Source organism: Rhinatrema bivittatum, chromosome 1 (genome assembly GCF_901001135.1).
Source record: "Rhinatrema bivittatum chromosome 1, aRhiBiv1.1, whole genome shotgun sequence".
Taxonomy (NCBI): Eukaryota; Metazoa; Chordata; class Amphibia; order Gymnophiona; family Rhinatrematidae; genus Rhinatrema; species Rhinatrema bivittatum.
Window position 1 is genome coordinate 348764061 of NC_042615.1, and position 17632 is coordinate 348781692.

Genomic DNA, 17632 nt, shown 5'->3' on the forward strand with positions numbered 1-17632 from the left:
CCTACTTGGACGACTGGCTCATTCAAGCGAAGTCAAAGGAACTATGTGAGGCAGCGGTCGCCAGGGTGGTGCAGACACCACATGCTCTGGGTTGGATCATCAGTGTGGACAAGAACCAGTTGTCCCCCGCCCAGGTCCTGGATTTTTTGGGGGCGAGATTCAATACTCTGATTGGGAAAGTCTTCCTGATCCAGGATCGGATAGACAAACTCCTGTTCGGTATCTCTTGTCCCTGCCAGTTCCCAGGGCAGGGACAAAAGGTTTTTGGTTCTATGGCGTCTACTCTGGAGTTGGTCTCGTGGGCTTTTGTTCATATGAGGCCATTGCAAAGGGCTTTGCTCTCACATTGGGACCCCAAGTCGGAAGCTTTTCAAGTTCCCTTACCTCCTCCAGGAACCGGCCAGGTCCAACCTAGCTTGGTGGCTGACCCACGAACACTTGATCCGGGGGATGGATCTGGAGGTCCCTCAGTGGACTGTTGTGACGATGGATGCCAGTCTTTCCGGCTGGGGGGCAGTTTGCCAATCTCAGGCAGCCCAAAGCCAATGGACGTAGCAGGAAGCGCAATGGTCCATCAATCTTCTTGAGACCAGGTCAGTCCGCTTGGACCTGCAGAAGTTCTTGCCTCTGGTTCATCGTCGGTCGGTGAGAGTGCTCTCCCACAACGCAACAACGGTAGCATATATCAACCGGCAGGGAGGCACAAAGTGGTGCCCTGTAGCGGCGGAGGCGGACAAGGTCATGGCCTGGGCAGAAACTCATCTGCTCAGAATAGCGACTTCACACATTGCCGGTGTAGACAACGTACAGAAGGATTTTCTGAGCCATCAGAGATTGGATCCCAGAGAATGTGAGCTGTCCGATGAGGCGTTCGCGTTGATATCTCATCGCTGGGGGCTTCCCCATTTGGATCTACTAGCGTCTCGAGGGAATACCAAGGTGCCGCGCTTCTTCAGTCATGGAAGGGGTGGACGCTCTTGTCCTCCCATGGCCTTGCGACATTCTGCTTTCACATTTCCTCCTTGGTCTCTGGTAGGCAAGGTCTTGAGAAGGATAGAAACCCATCCGGGAGTGGTGGTGCTGGTGGCTCCGGAATGGCCACGAAGGCCGCGGTTCCTCAAACTTGCAGTGGATGGGCCACTCCGTCTGGGTCAACTTCCGAATCTCCTGCAGCAGGGTCCAGTATTTTTTGACCAGGTGGATCGCTTTTGCCTAGCGGCTTGGCTTATGAGAGTTGGCAGTTGAGAAAGAAGGGGTATCCGGATTCAGTGATTTCCACTCTTTTACAGGCTCGCAAAACTTCCACCTCTCTTACATATGTCCGAGTCTGGAAGGGTTTTGACTCTTGGTGTAGCAGGTCGAATGTTTCCCCTAGACGGACCTCGATAGTCCACATTCTAGCCTTCTTGCAAGAGGGTTTGGCAAAAGGGCTAGCTTTCAGTTCTCTCCGGGCTCAAGTGGCGGCGTTAGGATGTTTACGTGGAAAGGTGGACGGTGCGTCCATAGCGACTCATCCAGATGTGGTTCATTTCCTTTGGGGTGCTAAGCATTTGCATCCACCATGTCGAGCTGTTTGTCCATCCTGGAGTTTGAATTTGGTCCTTAGGATGTTGTGTGAGCCTCCTTTTGAACCACTCAGGTGCATCACTCTGAAGGACCTTACACTCAAAATGGTGTTTTTAGTAGCTGTCTGCTCGGCTTGGAGAATTTTGGACATTCAGGTCCTATGTTGTCGCGAACCTTTTCTTAGTTTTTCCGATTTTGGCGTTTCTCTTAGAACTGTGCCGTCCTTTCTGCCTAAGGTTGTATCGGCTTTTCATGTGAACCAGTCCCTTGGGTTGCTTGTGTTCCCGGATTTGAATCAGAATTCTCCACATGCTCGTGATTTGAAGCGTTTGGATGTCAGACAGGCGCTGATGCGTTACTTGGAGGTCACTAATGATTTTCACCTGTCGGATCACCTTTTTGTCTTATGGAGCAGTCCCAGGAAAGGGCATAAAGCTTCCAAGGCTACTATTACCCGATGGCTGAAGGATGTTATTTTTTCAGCATACATATGTCACGGGCGAGCAGTTCCAGAAGGTCTTAAGGCTCATTTGCTCCTGAGTGGCTGTTTTTCCAGGGATTACTGGTAAGTGTCAATCCAGTACCTGGACTAGGGTTATTGTACTCCTTGTCTGAGCTCAGTGGTTCCTGTTGGCTGAATACTGTACTGGTTGTTTGTAATAGTTTTGTTAGTTTGTCCACAGTTGGCTTTTGCAGAGAATACTGGCAGGTTGATATCAGTTGCAGGGGTATATATACTGTGACGTCAGCTTTGCTCTGTCTCCATCTGCTGGTAAAGGTGCATAATCCACTGGTTCTAGCTCCACCTATCTGTACTAAAGAAAAGGAAATTATCAGGTAAGTAGTAATTTCTCTTTTTTGGTAAATGATTTGCTCTGCTTCCTGAGTATTTTGTCCCATGGCATTATGGGGTAATGATTTTTCAGCTACTTTTGATCCCTACCCAGGAGTCTATGTTGATCAGATACTGCTGTATTAGATATGTATTTCAGCAAGAAGAGAAATAGGAATGCTTCAGATACTATTTTGTTGAAGAATTCAGTTTTTGAGTCGTAGAATATGTATAGTTTTCAAAGTTCACAGAAAATTGAGAGGCTAAATTTTAAAACCTTTTCTTTTAAACTTATACCTGTCAGCTGAATATCAAACAGATTCTGTTTCCAAACATTAATTAATAAATGGGTGTTTTGATAGTGTCCATTGATATTTTGTTTGTAAGGCAGTATAGAATAATTTTGGAGGTACCTTTTTCTATTTTGGGATTCATGCTTGTAGAATCATTTTTGGGAGTAGCTGTTAATATTTTGGGACTTCCAATTATGTCATAAATAAACTGATGTTAGTAAATATGAAGAGTAGTTTTAATTAATGAAATGAGCCTGCAAAAACTGTCTGTAATATTATCACCGGTTGCAAGTGTGTCACTTCACAATTTGTGTTACGTGATGAGTGATGCTGACACCTTTCTGCCATGAATTTTTATTATTAATTTTTCAACTGTCAGTAATTTATCGCTTTTATTTTTGTTTTCTTTGTACAGTTGCACATGCTTGGTGAAGGGAGCCGTGGTGCTATACTGGAAATGACTCTAGCTAAAATTCTTTACACCAGTAGTAAGTAATGTCCATACTGTGTCTACATTCAAAATGATCAGCATGGTTTTATTTACATTCTTATAAAATTGCTTGATGTTTGCGCCTAATTTAAATGTATCTGACATTCAACAAGCAACAGGTTTTCAGTCTTCCAGACTTTTAGCTACTATGAAAAGAAAAAAACTTTAGGTTATTGCTTTCTATATTGGTTTTCAGAGTGCTTTAATATATTTTGTTCTCTGAGGGACGAGCAGGTGACGACATCCTGATGGTGCTGAGCCGGACATTTTTTTCCAGAGCTTTCCAGGAAATCCTTTATCTCCTCTGGCCAAGAACGGTAGTTCTGTGCAGCTGTACCCTTGCAGCATGACTCAGTCTTGATTTTTCCCCGAGGTTTCTGTTGGACCTTTTAGAGCAGCCCATTCAGTATAACTTGCCTAGTTTGCTGTTAGTCTTCAGTATGCTTTAGTGATATTTTTTCACTTTCCCTCTATTTTCTAGTTATGTTTTGTTTTAAAATTTTATTTTCATTATCCCTCCATCAAGCCCTTCTTTCTGCGGTTCCTTACAAGCCTTGAGTCAGCATTCCTTTTTGTCTCTCTATCCTGGTCTTCTTTTTTTTTTTTAAGCAGTCATTTTCCATTTTGATTTCACAATTAGTTTTTGGCAATGGCAAAAAAAAAAAACCAACTAGTGGTTTCAAAAGGTGGCTGGACTGTGGTCAGGTGATGTCCCTCATCAACCTCCACATGACATGCTAGAAATGTCTGACTGAGGACCATGTCATTGCCAGCTGCAACTTCTGCACACAGAAGTTGCAGACAGCTTTCAGGTTCCACAGTGAGAAGCATTGGACCCATCTCAAGAAGATGCCCAGTTCTACTAAACTGGCATCAAGACTCTCACAGCAGAAGGACATTGGAGTAGTATGAATGGCTAGAGGCAAGAAGTTGCTTAAATATGCTTGCCTTCAGCATCAAAGCCTATTGCTAAGCCCAAAAAGCGAGTCCAATTTTGTGCTCTGTTTGTGTTGACTAGAGGGCTCTGAGTGTTTAATCATTTCACCAAGGAGATCTAGCATTGAGAGGCCATTGAAGGACAAAGACTGTTGGCGTAGATCTCCCATGTTCCACAGCTCTGAGCGGAGGATTCCAGAGTGCACCATCTGATCCAAAATGGTCACATTTGAAGGATAATGCTGCCTCTGAGTAGTTGCTATGTCTGTCTCTTCAGGTCCAGGTCTCAGGCTGTCTACTTTCCTCAAAGCACGCTGTGGAAGGTCAATCCAATGGTTCCCATTGACTCTTTGCTTCAACTATCTTAGAGGAGGAACTCGGGAGACACATTGCAGAGGCTGTTACTCAATACATGAACAGTGACCTGTCTCTTACATTTTGGCTCCTGTTGGTGCTTTGTGACCCTCCTTTTTCTTTTGCCTCCTTGTGCATCATGCATTCCTGTTCCATCAATAAGCTTTGAGTGTCAAGGTTTTGCCATTCAGGTTTTGTCGCTGAAGGAAGCCCCCCTAGGGGCTTCCTTCAGCGACAAAAGACAGTTGACTAGGTGTTCAAGTTTCCAGTTTTTTATGAGAGTAACTCTGATTCCTGGGATTCATCTTATAGATCAGTAAATATGGTCTCTGAAGAAGAGTATCCACCTGATCTGTCCACTAACATATTTCCTCCACGCTCTAGGAAAAGTTCCACACCTGACAATCCCTTCTTTTCCTGTTTTATCCTAGTAATGAGTAAGGTCATTCCCATTAAGTTACAGGTCGAGGGAGAGCCCAGGGTACCTTTTTTGGCTGCCTCAAGTACCTGGATGCCCCAAAAAAGATTGTAGCAATACCCATCCACTCGGGGATGACCCTAAGGATTGTGGGGCCCAGGGCAAATCTGTCGGGGTGGATCTCCTCCCACCCATTCTGATTAAAAATGGCTAGGAGCAGTAGGTGCTGGCTGCTCAGATCTCCTCTACCACATCTCCCAGCCCAAGAATAGCAAGTGATGATGGCAAGTAGAGGGCAGGGCTATCATGGCAGGGCTGGGCAGTTGCTCTGGTTCTCCCTTCTCTCTGTCCCCCCAGGACCTTCCTATATTCATTGTCTCTATCATGATGGATTTGGAAAACCCCATCCTTCATGCTCCCAGTGATTAAGAAAGTGGATGTGAAGTATTATATCCAGGTGGCTGTAGGAAAAGGCTCAACTGCCATACCAGTCTGTGGTTGGCAAATCTACCTTAAACAAGCCAAGAAGTGTTCTACTCGTGTTTCCCTTCTCCTAAGTCATGTTTTGGGGAAAAAACATTATCAGCATATTATGCTCTATCCCTGCATAGCATCGTACCATAAGAACATGCCATACTGGGTCAGACCAAGGGTCCATCAAGCCCAGCATCCTGTTTCAAACAGTGGCCAATCCAGGCCATAAGAAACCTGGCAGGTACCCAAAAACTAAGTCTATTTCATGTTACCGTTGCTAGTAATAGCAGTGGCTATTTTCTAAGTCAACTTAATTAATAGCAGGTAATGGACTTCTCCTCCAAGAACTTATCCAAATCTTTTTTAAACACAGCTACACTAACTTGAACTAACCACGTCCTCTGGCAACAAATTCCAGAGTTTAATTGTGCGTTGAGTGAAGAAGAACTTTCTCCGATTAGTTTTAAATGTGCTACATGCTAACTTCATGGAGTGCCCCCTAGTCTTTCTATTATCTGAAAGACTAAATAACCGATTCACATCTACCCGTTCTAGACCTCTCATGATTTTAAACACCTCTATCATATCCCCCCTCAACAGTCTCTTCTCCAAGCTAAAAAGTCCTAACCTCTTTAGTCTTTCCTCATAGGGTAGCTGTTCCATTCCCCTTATCATTTTGGTCACCCTTCTCTGTACCTTCTCCATTGCAATTATATCTTTTTTGAGATGCGGTGACCAGAATTGTACACAGTATTCAAGGTGGGGTCTCACCATGGAGCGATACAGAGGCATTATGACATTTTCTGTTTTATTCACCATTCCCTTCCTAATAATTCCCAAAATTCTGTTTGCTTTTTTGACTGCTGCAGCACACCGAACCGACAATTTCAATGTGTTATCCACTATGACGCCTAGATCTCTTTCTTGGGTGGTAGCACCTAATATGTAACCTAACATTGTGTAACTATAGCATGGGTTATTTTTCCCTATATGCATCACCTTGCACTTATCTGTATAGTCCAGTACTTGCACTGCATGTTTTTTCTTCACTGAGCAGCTCCCTTACGATGTCCAGGTTGAGTTTAGTTAATTTTTGGCACAAGGCATAGAATGTGAAAAGCATCTTAGCTGTTTGGCATTCAATACTTTTGAGATAGCATTGAGAGCTTCTGCAATGACTATTGAGTGCAGAATCTCATGGCTGCATGCATCAGGCCTACATGAGGACATGCAGGAAAAGCTTGCTGATGTGCCATGTATAGGAGGGAATATCTTTGGAGATAGTCAGAGGCTATGGATCTCTTCAGGGACTACCACATCACACTTCAAGCTCTCTCTTCTACCACAACTTCCAAGTCAATATCCTTGTTCAGAAGGTACCAGAGTCATGAGGTCCGTATCCTCTGCCTGTGGACATTGCACGACGTCCGGGGTTGTAGTTTTTGTGATCAAATGACCCCCCAAGGGTTGTCTTGCCTGGTTAGATAAGATGGAAAAACATTTTGGTTCCAGGAAATCCGATCCATCGACTCCGGCATCAGGGACGTCGACACCGAAAGGCTGTGAGTAGCCCATGGACACTCTGTCTTCTGGGGCCCTCTTGGGGAAGAGGTGCAGGAGATAGGCCATCGTCAAGATAGTCATGCTCCAAGACATCAGAGTAGTCTCTGTCCACCTTGGCACTGGGGAAAGACCAGGCCGAGCACAGTCGGAAATCTTAGAAGCATCGTACCGGTCACCGTTACATGGCACGGGCTCGGATCAGCCCCGGCGCCTGCTGTGATGCCACTGAAGCGACCTCATGGAGAGGAAGCATTGACCTCCATGGAACCCGTGAGTCCCAGGCATTCCCTACTAATACTGGTGCTGGGCTCCGAGGGAGTTCTAGTGATGCCTTCTCCACCACCTCCTTAGTCCGTCCTATAGTCTGTGGGCTTCCAGAAGGAGCTGGACCGCAGGGTGCAGCTAGCGGTGCTCTGGGCCCTGCAGGGCATCGAGCCACCAGCGACCGCCGGTGCTCCCGCCGTTGTCGGAGCCTGCACCTTCAATGTTGGCACCGCTGCTGGAGTGCTTCGAAATCCTCCTGAGCATTTTATCTACACAGCCGGAGCCTGGGGAGGCATCAGCGATTCCCATCATGGCTTCCTCCGAGAAGGATGAATTGTTGCAGCCCTCAACACCACCGGGGCCATCGATACTGCATCCAGTGTTGCCCGCTCCAGTTCCCAGACCTTTGGGGGTTTTTGTGCTATTGATGCCCTTGATGCCCAAACCGAGAGGCCTGGGCAGGAACTCTCCACTACGGCCCCTAGGGGACCTTAGTGAAGAGGATGTCCCTTATGACCCGTGCAGGGAAAATACCTTGGAGTCTTCCTCGGATGATTCAGGGGATCTTTCTTCAGACCTGTCTCCTCCAGAAGAGAGGTGCTGGTCTCCACCGGAGGATCTAACTTTTGACGCTAGACATAATATGCTGGAAGTCCTCCAATTTGTCAATACCCCCAAAAGAGGTGGTGGGCGTTCCATATATTTAAGGAGTTACTCCTTCAGATCTGGGAACACCCCATCTCTGTTCCGGTCAATCGGAAGGCAGATGCAGTCTACTTGGTACAGCAGGCCTTGGGTTTTGAGAGACATCAGCTCCCACATCAATCAGCTATGGTAGAATCTGCCCTCAAAAAGGCCAAGTGTTCCCACACCCACGCTTCTGCTCCCCTGGGTCAGGAGCATAGGGCGTTGGATGCCTTGGATAGGAAGGTATAAGAGGGCGCCATGCTGATTGCCCGTATTGCTTCCTATCAGCTGTACATGACCCAGTACAACTAAAACCTGTGGAGGCAGGTTCAGGAGTTGTCCGAGCACCTGCCCTAACAACAGCGGGATGCTTTTGTGGCGGTGGTCCAACAGGGCCTAGCGTGTGATAAACACGAGGCGAGGTCCACCTATGACGTGTTTGAGACGGCAGCTAGAGTGGCAGCCGCGTACATTGGGGTACGCAAGATGGCGTGGTTCCAAGCATCTGACCTCTAGCTGGAGGTTCAGGAGAAGCTTGCGGACCTGCCCTGTACTGGCGAGAACCTTTTTGGAGGCAAGGTCAGGGATGCAGTGGCTCAGTTAAAGATCACCATGAGACCCTCCAGCATCTATCGGCCAGTATGTCTGATCTGCTGTCCTTGTCTAGGAAATCCTCGCACCAGGGCTCCAGGAGGTCCTTTTATCGCCAGAGGAAATACTATCCTCCTACCTCGCGCTCACGAACTCCACGCGTGAGCTCTTGGGGCCACCCTCAGCATCAGTGGGACCCCTAGGCCTCAGCCAGCCCCCAGCAAAGCCCAGCTATGGGATTTTGACTGGCTGTGGGGGGATCATAAGCCTTACCACTGTGCCCTTGACACCGTGCCCTCCAGTCGCAGGCCGGCTGTGACTTTTTGCGGACCATTGGCCCCAGGTTACCTCGGACCAGTGGGTCTTGTCCATTCTTCTAGGGTACTGGTTAAACTTCCTAGTGTCTCCGCAGACTCTCCCCCATGCCCATCTTTGGGCCTGTCCTCGCAACAGGGAATACTTTTGATGGAGCTCTCCAGCCTAATAATAGCCAAAGCGGTCGAACTTGTTATACTGCAACAGCAGGGGCAGGGGTTCTATTCTCATTATTTCCTGATTGCAAAGAGAACGGGTGCTCCACCCTATTTTGGACCTGAGGGCCTTGAACAAATTTCTTCAAAGAGAAAAGTTCAAGATGGTCCCTTTGGGCACCCGATTCTGCTTCTGCAAAGAGGAGATTGGCTTTGCTCCCTCGATCTAAAGGATGCCTATGCCCACATCGAGATCTTCCTCAGTCACAGGAAGTATCTTCGGTTTCTCGTGGGTGAAAGGCACTTCCAATACAGAGTGTTGCCATTTGGCCTTGCTTCATCTCCATGGGTCTTCAAGTGCCTGGCAGTAGTGGGGGCACAACTCCGCCAACGGGGGGTGCCCATGTTTCCCTACTTGGATGACTGGTTGGTCAAGAGTGCTACCTAAGAGGGGGGCGGTTTGCTCTCTGCATTTGACCATTTAAGTCTACAGTCTCTCGGGTTTGTCATCAACTACCCGAAATCCCATCTCAGCCCATCACCTCAGTTGAGCATCATCTTTGCCCAGCTGGACACTGCTCAAGCCAGGGCATATCTTCCCCACGATTGGGTACTTGCTCTGGCGTCTTTGCGAGTCTGGTCCGTCGGAGCCGGCAGGTCTCCGCCCGCCTTTTGTTTCACCTTCTAGGCCACATGGCTGCATCTGTCCATTTTACCCCCTTGGCTTGCTTGCACATGCACAGGGCTTAGTGGCCCCTGCAGTCTCAGTGGCAGCAAGCCACACAGGTCCTCTGTGCATGCATCTGTGTCACATGTCCTCTGTCTTGGTGGGAGAGTCTACTCAATCTGGAGCTTGGGAGTTCCTTTTTGGTCTCCCCTGACACAGGTTGTACTTGCCACAGATGCATGGGTTGGGGTGCGCATGTGGACAACCTCCACAGGCAAGGTCTCTGGTCTGCTTAGGAAGCGCAATGCCAAATCAAGTTTCTGGAGCTGCGGGCAATCCGCTAGGTATTTTGGGCGTTCCGGGATCACTTGTCCAGCAAGACGGTCCTGATCCAGACAATTATGTTGCGATGTGGTACATCAACAAACCCAGGGAGGCACTGGGTTCTTCCTCCTGTGTTAGGAGGCAAAGGCCTTCTGTATGCGTGTTCTCACTTTCCCTGGTAATGAAGTCTCTCTTGAAGCTCCAGCAGGACAGGGGAACCATGATTCTCATTGTTACCTATTGGCCGAGGCAGGTCTGGTTCCTGCTCCTGCGGGATCTTTCCATCAGAGAACCGATCGGTCTGGAGACCTCCTGCGACCTGATCATGCAGGATCAGGGCAAGCTGCACCACCCAACCTCAGGGCGTTATCTCTGTCGGCCTGGATGTTGAGAAGCTAGTCTGCGGCCCCTTGACCTCTCTGATGACATGTCTTGGGTCCTGGTAGCTTCCAGGAAGCCTTCCACCAGCAAGTCTTTCGAAATGGAAGAGGTTTTCCGTCTGATGCAAGGGCCACAGCTTGTTTCCATTTGCCTGCTCCACTCTGAAGTTGCTGGACTTCTTGTTGCACCTTTCGGAGGCTGGTTTAAAGACCAGCTCAGTCAGAGTACACCTGAATGCCATCAAGGGCTTATCACCACAGTGTTGACGGTACGCCAGTCTCTATGCAGCCCATAGTGGGGTGATTTATGCGGGGTTTGCTTAAGAATATAAGAACATGCCATACTGGGTCAGACCAAGGGTACATCAAGCCCAGCATCCTGTTTCCAACAGTAGCTAATCCAGGCCATAAGAACCTGGCCAGTACCCAAAAACTAAGTCTATTCCATGTTACTGTTGGTAGTAATAGCAGTGGCTATTTTCTAAGTCAACTTAATTAATAGCAGGTAATGGACTTCTCCTCTAAGAACTTATCCAATCCTTTTTTAAACACAGCTATACTAACTGCACTAACCACATCCTCTGGCAACAAATTCCAGAGTTTAATTGTGCGTTGAGTAAAAAAGAGCTTTCTCCGATTAGTTTTAAATGTGCCAAATGCTAACTTCATGGAGTGCCCCCTAGTCTTTCTATTATCCGAAAGAGTAAATAACCCATTCACATCTACCCGTTCTAGACCTCTCATGATTTTAAACACCTCTATCATATCCCCCCTCAGCCGTCTCTTCTCCAAGCTGAAAAGTCCTAACCTCTTTAGTCTTTCCTCATAGGGTAGCTGTTCCATTCCCCTTATCATTTTGGTAGCCCTTCTCTGTACTTTCTCCATAACAATTATATCTTTTTTGAGATGCGGCGACCAGAATTGTACACAGTATTCAAGGTGCGGTCTCACCATGGAACGATACAGAGGCATTATGACATTTTCCGTTTTATTCACCATTCCCTTTCTAATAATTCCCAACATTCTGTTTACTTTTTTGACGCCTAGAACTCTTTTTTTGGTTGTAGCACCTAATATGGAACCTAACATTGTGTAACTATAGCATGGGTTATTTTTCCCTATATGCATCACCTTGCACTTAACCACATTAAATTTCATCTGCAGGCTGGGCTCAGGAAACTACCATTTACCTTTGAAGATGTTTGCCTGTTTCAAATTCCCCATTTCTACAAAGGAGTTTTGCTGTTTTAAACTTTCTTCACTGCCTCTTCTGACTCAGCTGTGCTATTGGGGGCAGAACCTTTGCTCCGGAGGGCTGGACGTGCACCTCTGACGTCACCTGGGAGGAGTAGGAAGGGCTTTAAACCTGGCTCTTCCTGCAGTACGTAGCTGGGCTCAGGAAACTACCGTTTACCTGTGAAGAAGTTTGCCTGTTTCAAATTCCCCATTTCTACGAAGGAGTTTTGCTGTTTTAAACTTTCTTCACTGCCTCTTCTGACTCAGCTGTGCTATTGGGGGCAGAACCTTTGCTCCGGAGGGCTGGACGTGCACCTCTGACGTCACCTGGGAGGAGTAGGAAGGGCTTAAACCCGTCCCTTCCTGCGGCGCGTAGTCGACGCCGGCGCGTGCCTAAGCCGTGCGCGCCAAAGGGGCGCGCGGCTTTGACTGGAAACAACAACATTGAAAATTTTTTCCTTACGATTTGGATGAAGCAGAGGACTCTGTATACAAGGTACTGATTTCCTTAAGTATATTCCTTTATATTGAAAATGTTTCATTAACCCCCATGAGCTATTAATTTGTAAAGGGAGAGTCAGAGGCAAAGATACGTTCATATTATATACTTTGAATAAATAGTGTGGGTATGCCCCACAGCAAAAAAATAAATAGTGTGGGTATGCCCCACAGCAAAAAAATAAATAGTGTGGGTATGCCCCACAGCAAAAAAATAAATAGTGTGGGTATGCCCCACACCAAAAAAATAAATAGTGTGGGTATGCCCCACACCAAAAGAAAGGCTAGGATCAGGGAAATATTAACATCTACTCCTGATCCAGTGCTCTCACAACCAAGAATATCTACGTTCTTTGCCTCAACACTGGGAATGAATCTGGAGGACAGGGCCGCAGTGGTGTCTGACTTGGAGCAGGAGCCAGTACTACAGGCTGAAACAATCTCGCTTAGCCCCGGAGCTCCTAACACTCCCTTACCACCTGTGCAGTCAAACCTGGAACAGAGTGACTCTTTATTGGGGGCAGATAGGCCTGGAAAATCAATATTGCCGGTACTAGTCACAGGAATGAGTGGACAGCAAGCTATGGGGGGCCCAAGCAGGAGCTGAATATAATTTTACTATCTGAAATCCCAGAGATAAATATGTGGGGGTATTGTGGTCAGCCATATAGTCTCTTGAGAAAGCAATTGTGGATCTTACTCAAAATATTGGTAAAACACAGCAGAGTTTTTCTTGTTTGGAAAATTTAGTAACCCTGAATAAAACAAGTATTACAAAAACTGAAAAATGTTTAGAACAAGTGGAGGCATTTCAACAAATATATGTTAAACCTGAGTTGATAAATGATAAGAAAATTGAATATTTGGAAAATTCAATTAAATACTTGAATCTCAGGGTTCTAAATTTTCCAATGATTAGGCTAACATCAGCGAAAGAAATGTTTAATAGATATCTAGTGAATGTTTTGAAGATGCAAGAAAAGAATCTACCAGTAACCTCAAGAATTTATTATTTACCAGTGAAACCTGTTCCTGGTAATTTAGAGGAACAAGGAGTAACTGACAATTCAATTGGTGTCTCTGAGGTTTTAGAGAAATCAACTGATATGGAAATAAAAACAAGGGCTACTATGTTAGTATCCTTTGTTTTTACAACTGATAGGGACTCTGTCCTAAGATTATTTTTGAAACAGAGACACCAATTATTTTTTGGACAAAAGATCTGGATATACCCGGATCTGTCTAGGTTAATGCAGATCAGAAGGAAAAGTTTCTTGAACCTTAGATCTGATGTAGAAGCAATTGCTGCTAAAATGATTGTAAAGTTTCCTTGTCGATGTGAGATCTTTTTCTCAAACTACAAATATGTTTTTTATGAAGTATCTCAGCTCCAGATGTTCTTGAGCTCCCACACCCCAGTTAGCACAGATTAGAGGTTAGAAGCATATATTTAGTTAAGACTCAGTGTACTCTCCATTTTCTTTGGATAACAGTATAGTCTATATTTGATGTACCGCTTGATTTCTGTTAAATAGCTTGTGGATTTCCTATGTTATGTACAGGCAATCTATTTCAGGGTAGAGATTATTATAGAATTATGTAAATGCTTGTAATTCTAATTTATAATGTAATGTTATAATAATTTAAAAATTGAATAAAAATAAAATTTTAAATAAATAAATGTCATCTGCTATTTTGATGCCCAATTTTCCAGTCTCACAAGGTCTTCCTGCAATTTATCACAATCTGCTTGTGATTTAACTACTCTGAACAATTTTGTATCATCTGCAAATTTGATTATCTCACTCGTCGTATTTCTTTCCAGATCATTTATAAATATATTGAAAAGTAAGTGTCCCAATACAGATCCCTGAGGCACTCCACTGCCCACTCCCTTCCACTGAGAAAATTGTCCATTTAATCCTACGCTCTGTTTCCTGTCTTTTAGCCAGTTTGCAATCCACGAAAGGACATCGCCACCTATCCCATGACTTTTTACTTTTCCTAGAAGCCTCTCATGAGGAACTTTGTCAAACGCCTTCTGAAAATCCAAGTATACTACATCTACCGGTTCACCTTTATCCACATGTTTGTTAACTCCTTCAAAAAAGTGAAGCAGATTTGTGAGGCAAGACTTGCCCTGGGTAAAGCTATGCTGACTTTGTTCCATTAAACCATCTCTTTCTACATGTTCTGTGATTTTGATGTTCAGAACACTTTCCACTATTTTTCCTGGCACTGAAGTCAGGCTAACCGGTCTGTAGTTTCCCGGATCGCCCCTGGAGCCTTTTTAAATATTGGGGTTACATTAGCTATCCTCCAGTCTTCAGGTACAATGGATGATTTTAATGATAGGTTACAAATTTTTACTAATAGGTCTGAAATTTCATTTTTTAGTTCCTTCAGAACCCTGGGGTGTATACCATCCGGTCCAGGTGATTACTACTCTTCAGTTTGTCAATCAAGTCTACCACATCTTCTAGGTTCACCGTGATTTGATTCAGTCCATCTGAATCATTACCCATGAAAACCTTCTCCATTACGGGTACCTCCCCAACATCCTTTTCAGTAAACACCGAAGCAAAGAAATCATTTAATCTTTCCGCGATGGCCTTATCTTCTCTAAGTGCCCCTTTAACCCCTCGATCATCTAACGGTCCAACTGACTCCCTCACAGGCTTTCTGCTTCGGATATATTTAAAAACGTTTTTACTGTGAGTTTCTGCCTCTACGGCCAACTTCTTTTCAAATTCTTTCTTAGCCTGTCTTGTCAATGTCTTACATTTAACTTGCCATCGTTTATGCATTATCCTATTTTCTTCTGTTGTATCCTTCTTCCAATTTTTGAATGAAGATCTTTTGGCTAAAGTAGCTTCTTTCACCTCCCCTTTTAACCATGCCGATAATCGTTTTGCCTTCTTTCCACCTTTCTTAATGTGTGGAGTACATCTGTGCTTCTAGAATGGTATTTTTTAACAATGACCACGCCTCTTGCACACTTTTTTTACTTTCATAGCTGCTCCTTTCAATTTTTTTCTAACAATTTTTCTCATTTTATCAAAGTTTCCCTTTTGAAAGTTTAGCACGAGAGCCTTGGATTTGCACACTGTTCCTCTTACAGTCATTAATTCAAATTTGATCATATTATGATCACTATTGCCAAACGGCCCCACCACCGTTACCTCTCTCACCAAATCCTGTGCTCCACTGAGAATTAGATCTAAAATTGCTCCCTCTCTCATCGGTTCCTGAACCAATTGCTCCATAAAGCTATCATTTATTCCATCCAGGAACGTTATCTCTCTAGCGTGTCCCGATGATACATTTACCCAGTCAATATTGGGGTAATTGAAGTCTCCCATTATTACCGCACTACCAATTTGGTTAGCTTCCCTAATTTCTCTTAGAATTTCACTATCAGTCTCACCATCTTGACCAGGTGGATGGTAGTATACTCCTATCACTATAGTTTTCCCCGACACACAAGGGATTTCTACCCATAAAGATTAAATTTTGCATTTAGTCTCATGCAGGATGTTTATCCTGTTGGACTCTATGCCATCCCAGACATAAAACGCCACACCGCCTCCCAGGTGCTCCTCTCTGTCATTGCGATATAATTTGTACCCCGGTATAGCACTGTCCCATGGTTGTCCTCCTTCCACCATGTCTCTGAGATGCCAATTAAGTCTATGTCATCATTCACTGCTATACATTCTAATTCTCCCATCTTATTTCTTAGACTTCTGGCATTAGCATACAAACATTTCAAAGTTTGTTTTTTGTTTGTAGTTTAATTCTGCTTTTTAATTGATAGGGATAAGTTAGAATTTTTTAGCTCAGGTGAGTTTTTAGTTACAGGCACTTGGACTACTTTTCTTAGTATTGGAATCTCACTGTCGGGATGCCCTAATTCTAATGCATCATTAGTATCCTTTGAAGATACCTCTCTCCGAACCATGTGCTGCTGAGTGACTGTCTGCTTTCCCCTTTGTTCTAGTTTAAAAGCTGCTCTATCTCCTTTTTAAAGGTTAGCACCAGCAGTCTGGTTCCACCCTGGTTAAGGTGGAGCCCATCCCTTCGGAAGATACTCCCCCTTCCCCAAAAGGTTCCCCAGTTCCTAACAAAACTGAATCCCTCTTCCTTGCACCATCGTCTCATCCACGCATTGAGACTCCAGAGCTCTGCCTGCCTCTGGTGACCTGCGTGTGGAACAGGGAGCATTTCAGAGAATGCTACCCTGGAGGTCTGGATTTAAGCTTTCTACCTAAGAGCCTAAATTTGGCTTCCAGAACCTCCCTGCCACATTTTCCTATGTCGTTGGTGCCCACATGTACCACGGCAGCCAGCTCCTCCCCAGCACTGTCTAAAATCCTATTTAGGTGACGCGTGAGGTCCGCCACCTTCGCATCAGGTAGGCATGTTACCAGGCGATCCTCACGCCCACCAGCCACCCAGCTATCTACATTCCTAATAATCGAATCACCAACTATGACGGCCGACCTAACCCTTCCCTCCTGGGCAGTAGGCCTTGGGGAGATATCCTCGGTGCGAAAGGACAATGCATCACCTGGAGAGCAGGTCCTTGCTACAGGATCCTTTCCTGCTGCACCCGGTTGATGCCCTCCAATCATGAGACCACCTTCCTCCAAGGCAGCACCAGGGCTGCCAGTCTGAAGTTGGGACTTGGCTACTATGTCCCTGAAGTTCTCATCTATATATCTCTCTGTCTGCCTCAGCTCCTCCAGGTCTGCCACTCTAGCCTCCAGAGATTGGACTCGTTCTCTGAGAGCCAGGAGCTCTTTGCATCGCATGCACATGTACAACTTCTCACCGGCGGGTAAAAAATCATACATGTGACACTCGATGCAAAAGACTGGGAAGCCCCCCTCTTGCTGCCGGGCTGCTGCCTTCATCTCAATTTTGTTCAGTTCCTAGTTAAGTTTTAGGTTGCTATGGGAGTAGGAATGTGTCTAATTAACGTCCTTTAAATGTATTAGTGAATTCACTATATGTCTGGTAGTGGCCTACAAGGGACTGATCAAACTCTCAAAGTTTTTGTTGTTGTTTTTTTGGTTTTTTTTTGTGAAAGTGGCACCTGCCTATAAATTAAAGGATGAGCTAGGGCTGGGTGGATGAGGGATTGGGAGGGTTGGGAAATCCAAACAGTCTAACTTCAGTTAGTCAGCCAGAGTGACTCACTGCTCTCTTGATTATCAAATGTTGGTACCTAATCAAACCAAATCACACTGCCTCAACGCCTTTCCAAGGTGAGTAACTGAACTGAACTTTTCAACCTTTGTACTTAGGTATACACTGCTCCTAGCTTATTTCTAGCTTCTGGCTACTTTTTTTTTTAATTTTTTAATACAAACACTCAGTTCTGCTTACTAGTTACCTTACAAACTTTTAAAAATAAACACATTACTGCTTACTAGCTGCCTTACTGACTGACTATTTAAAAATACAGTCTAACTTGTTTATTCACTGGCTTACTGACTATTAAAAGCACAAGCACACAAGTACACTAAATAATATTCCCAAATAGTTAACTTTGCCCCAATACTTTTGAAAAAGACAATGTCCCAA

General features: G+C 45.2%; 1 protein-coding gene across 7 annotated transcripts in view; it reads left to right on the forward strand.

Annotated features, from left to right (window-relative positions):
* The window catches only part of HELQ (helicase, POLQ like), a 187628-nt gene that overhangs the window by 39602 nt on the left and 130394 nt on the right, over nucleotides 1–17632 (forward strand). For 6 of the 7 annotated variants that reach the window (XR_003856394.1, XM_029599498.1, XM_029599489.1 and 3 more), the window contains one exon: nucleotides 3107–3179. Coding sequence is in view for 5 of the 7 variants with exons in the window: in XM_029599498.1 (XP_029455358.1) it covers nucleotides 3107–3179 (73 nt within the window). In the remaining 2 variants the exon portion in view is untranslated. Of the gene's footprint in view, nucleotides 1–3106; nucleotides 3180–11544; nucleotides 12042–17632 lie in introns of those variants that run through there. The other variant, XM_029599538.1, reaches the window with a different exon arrangement.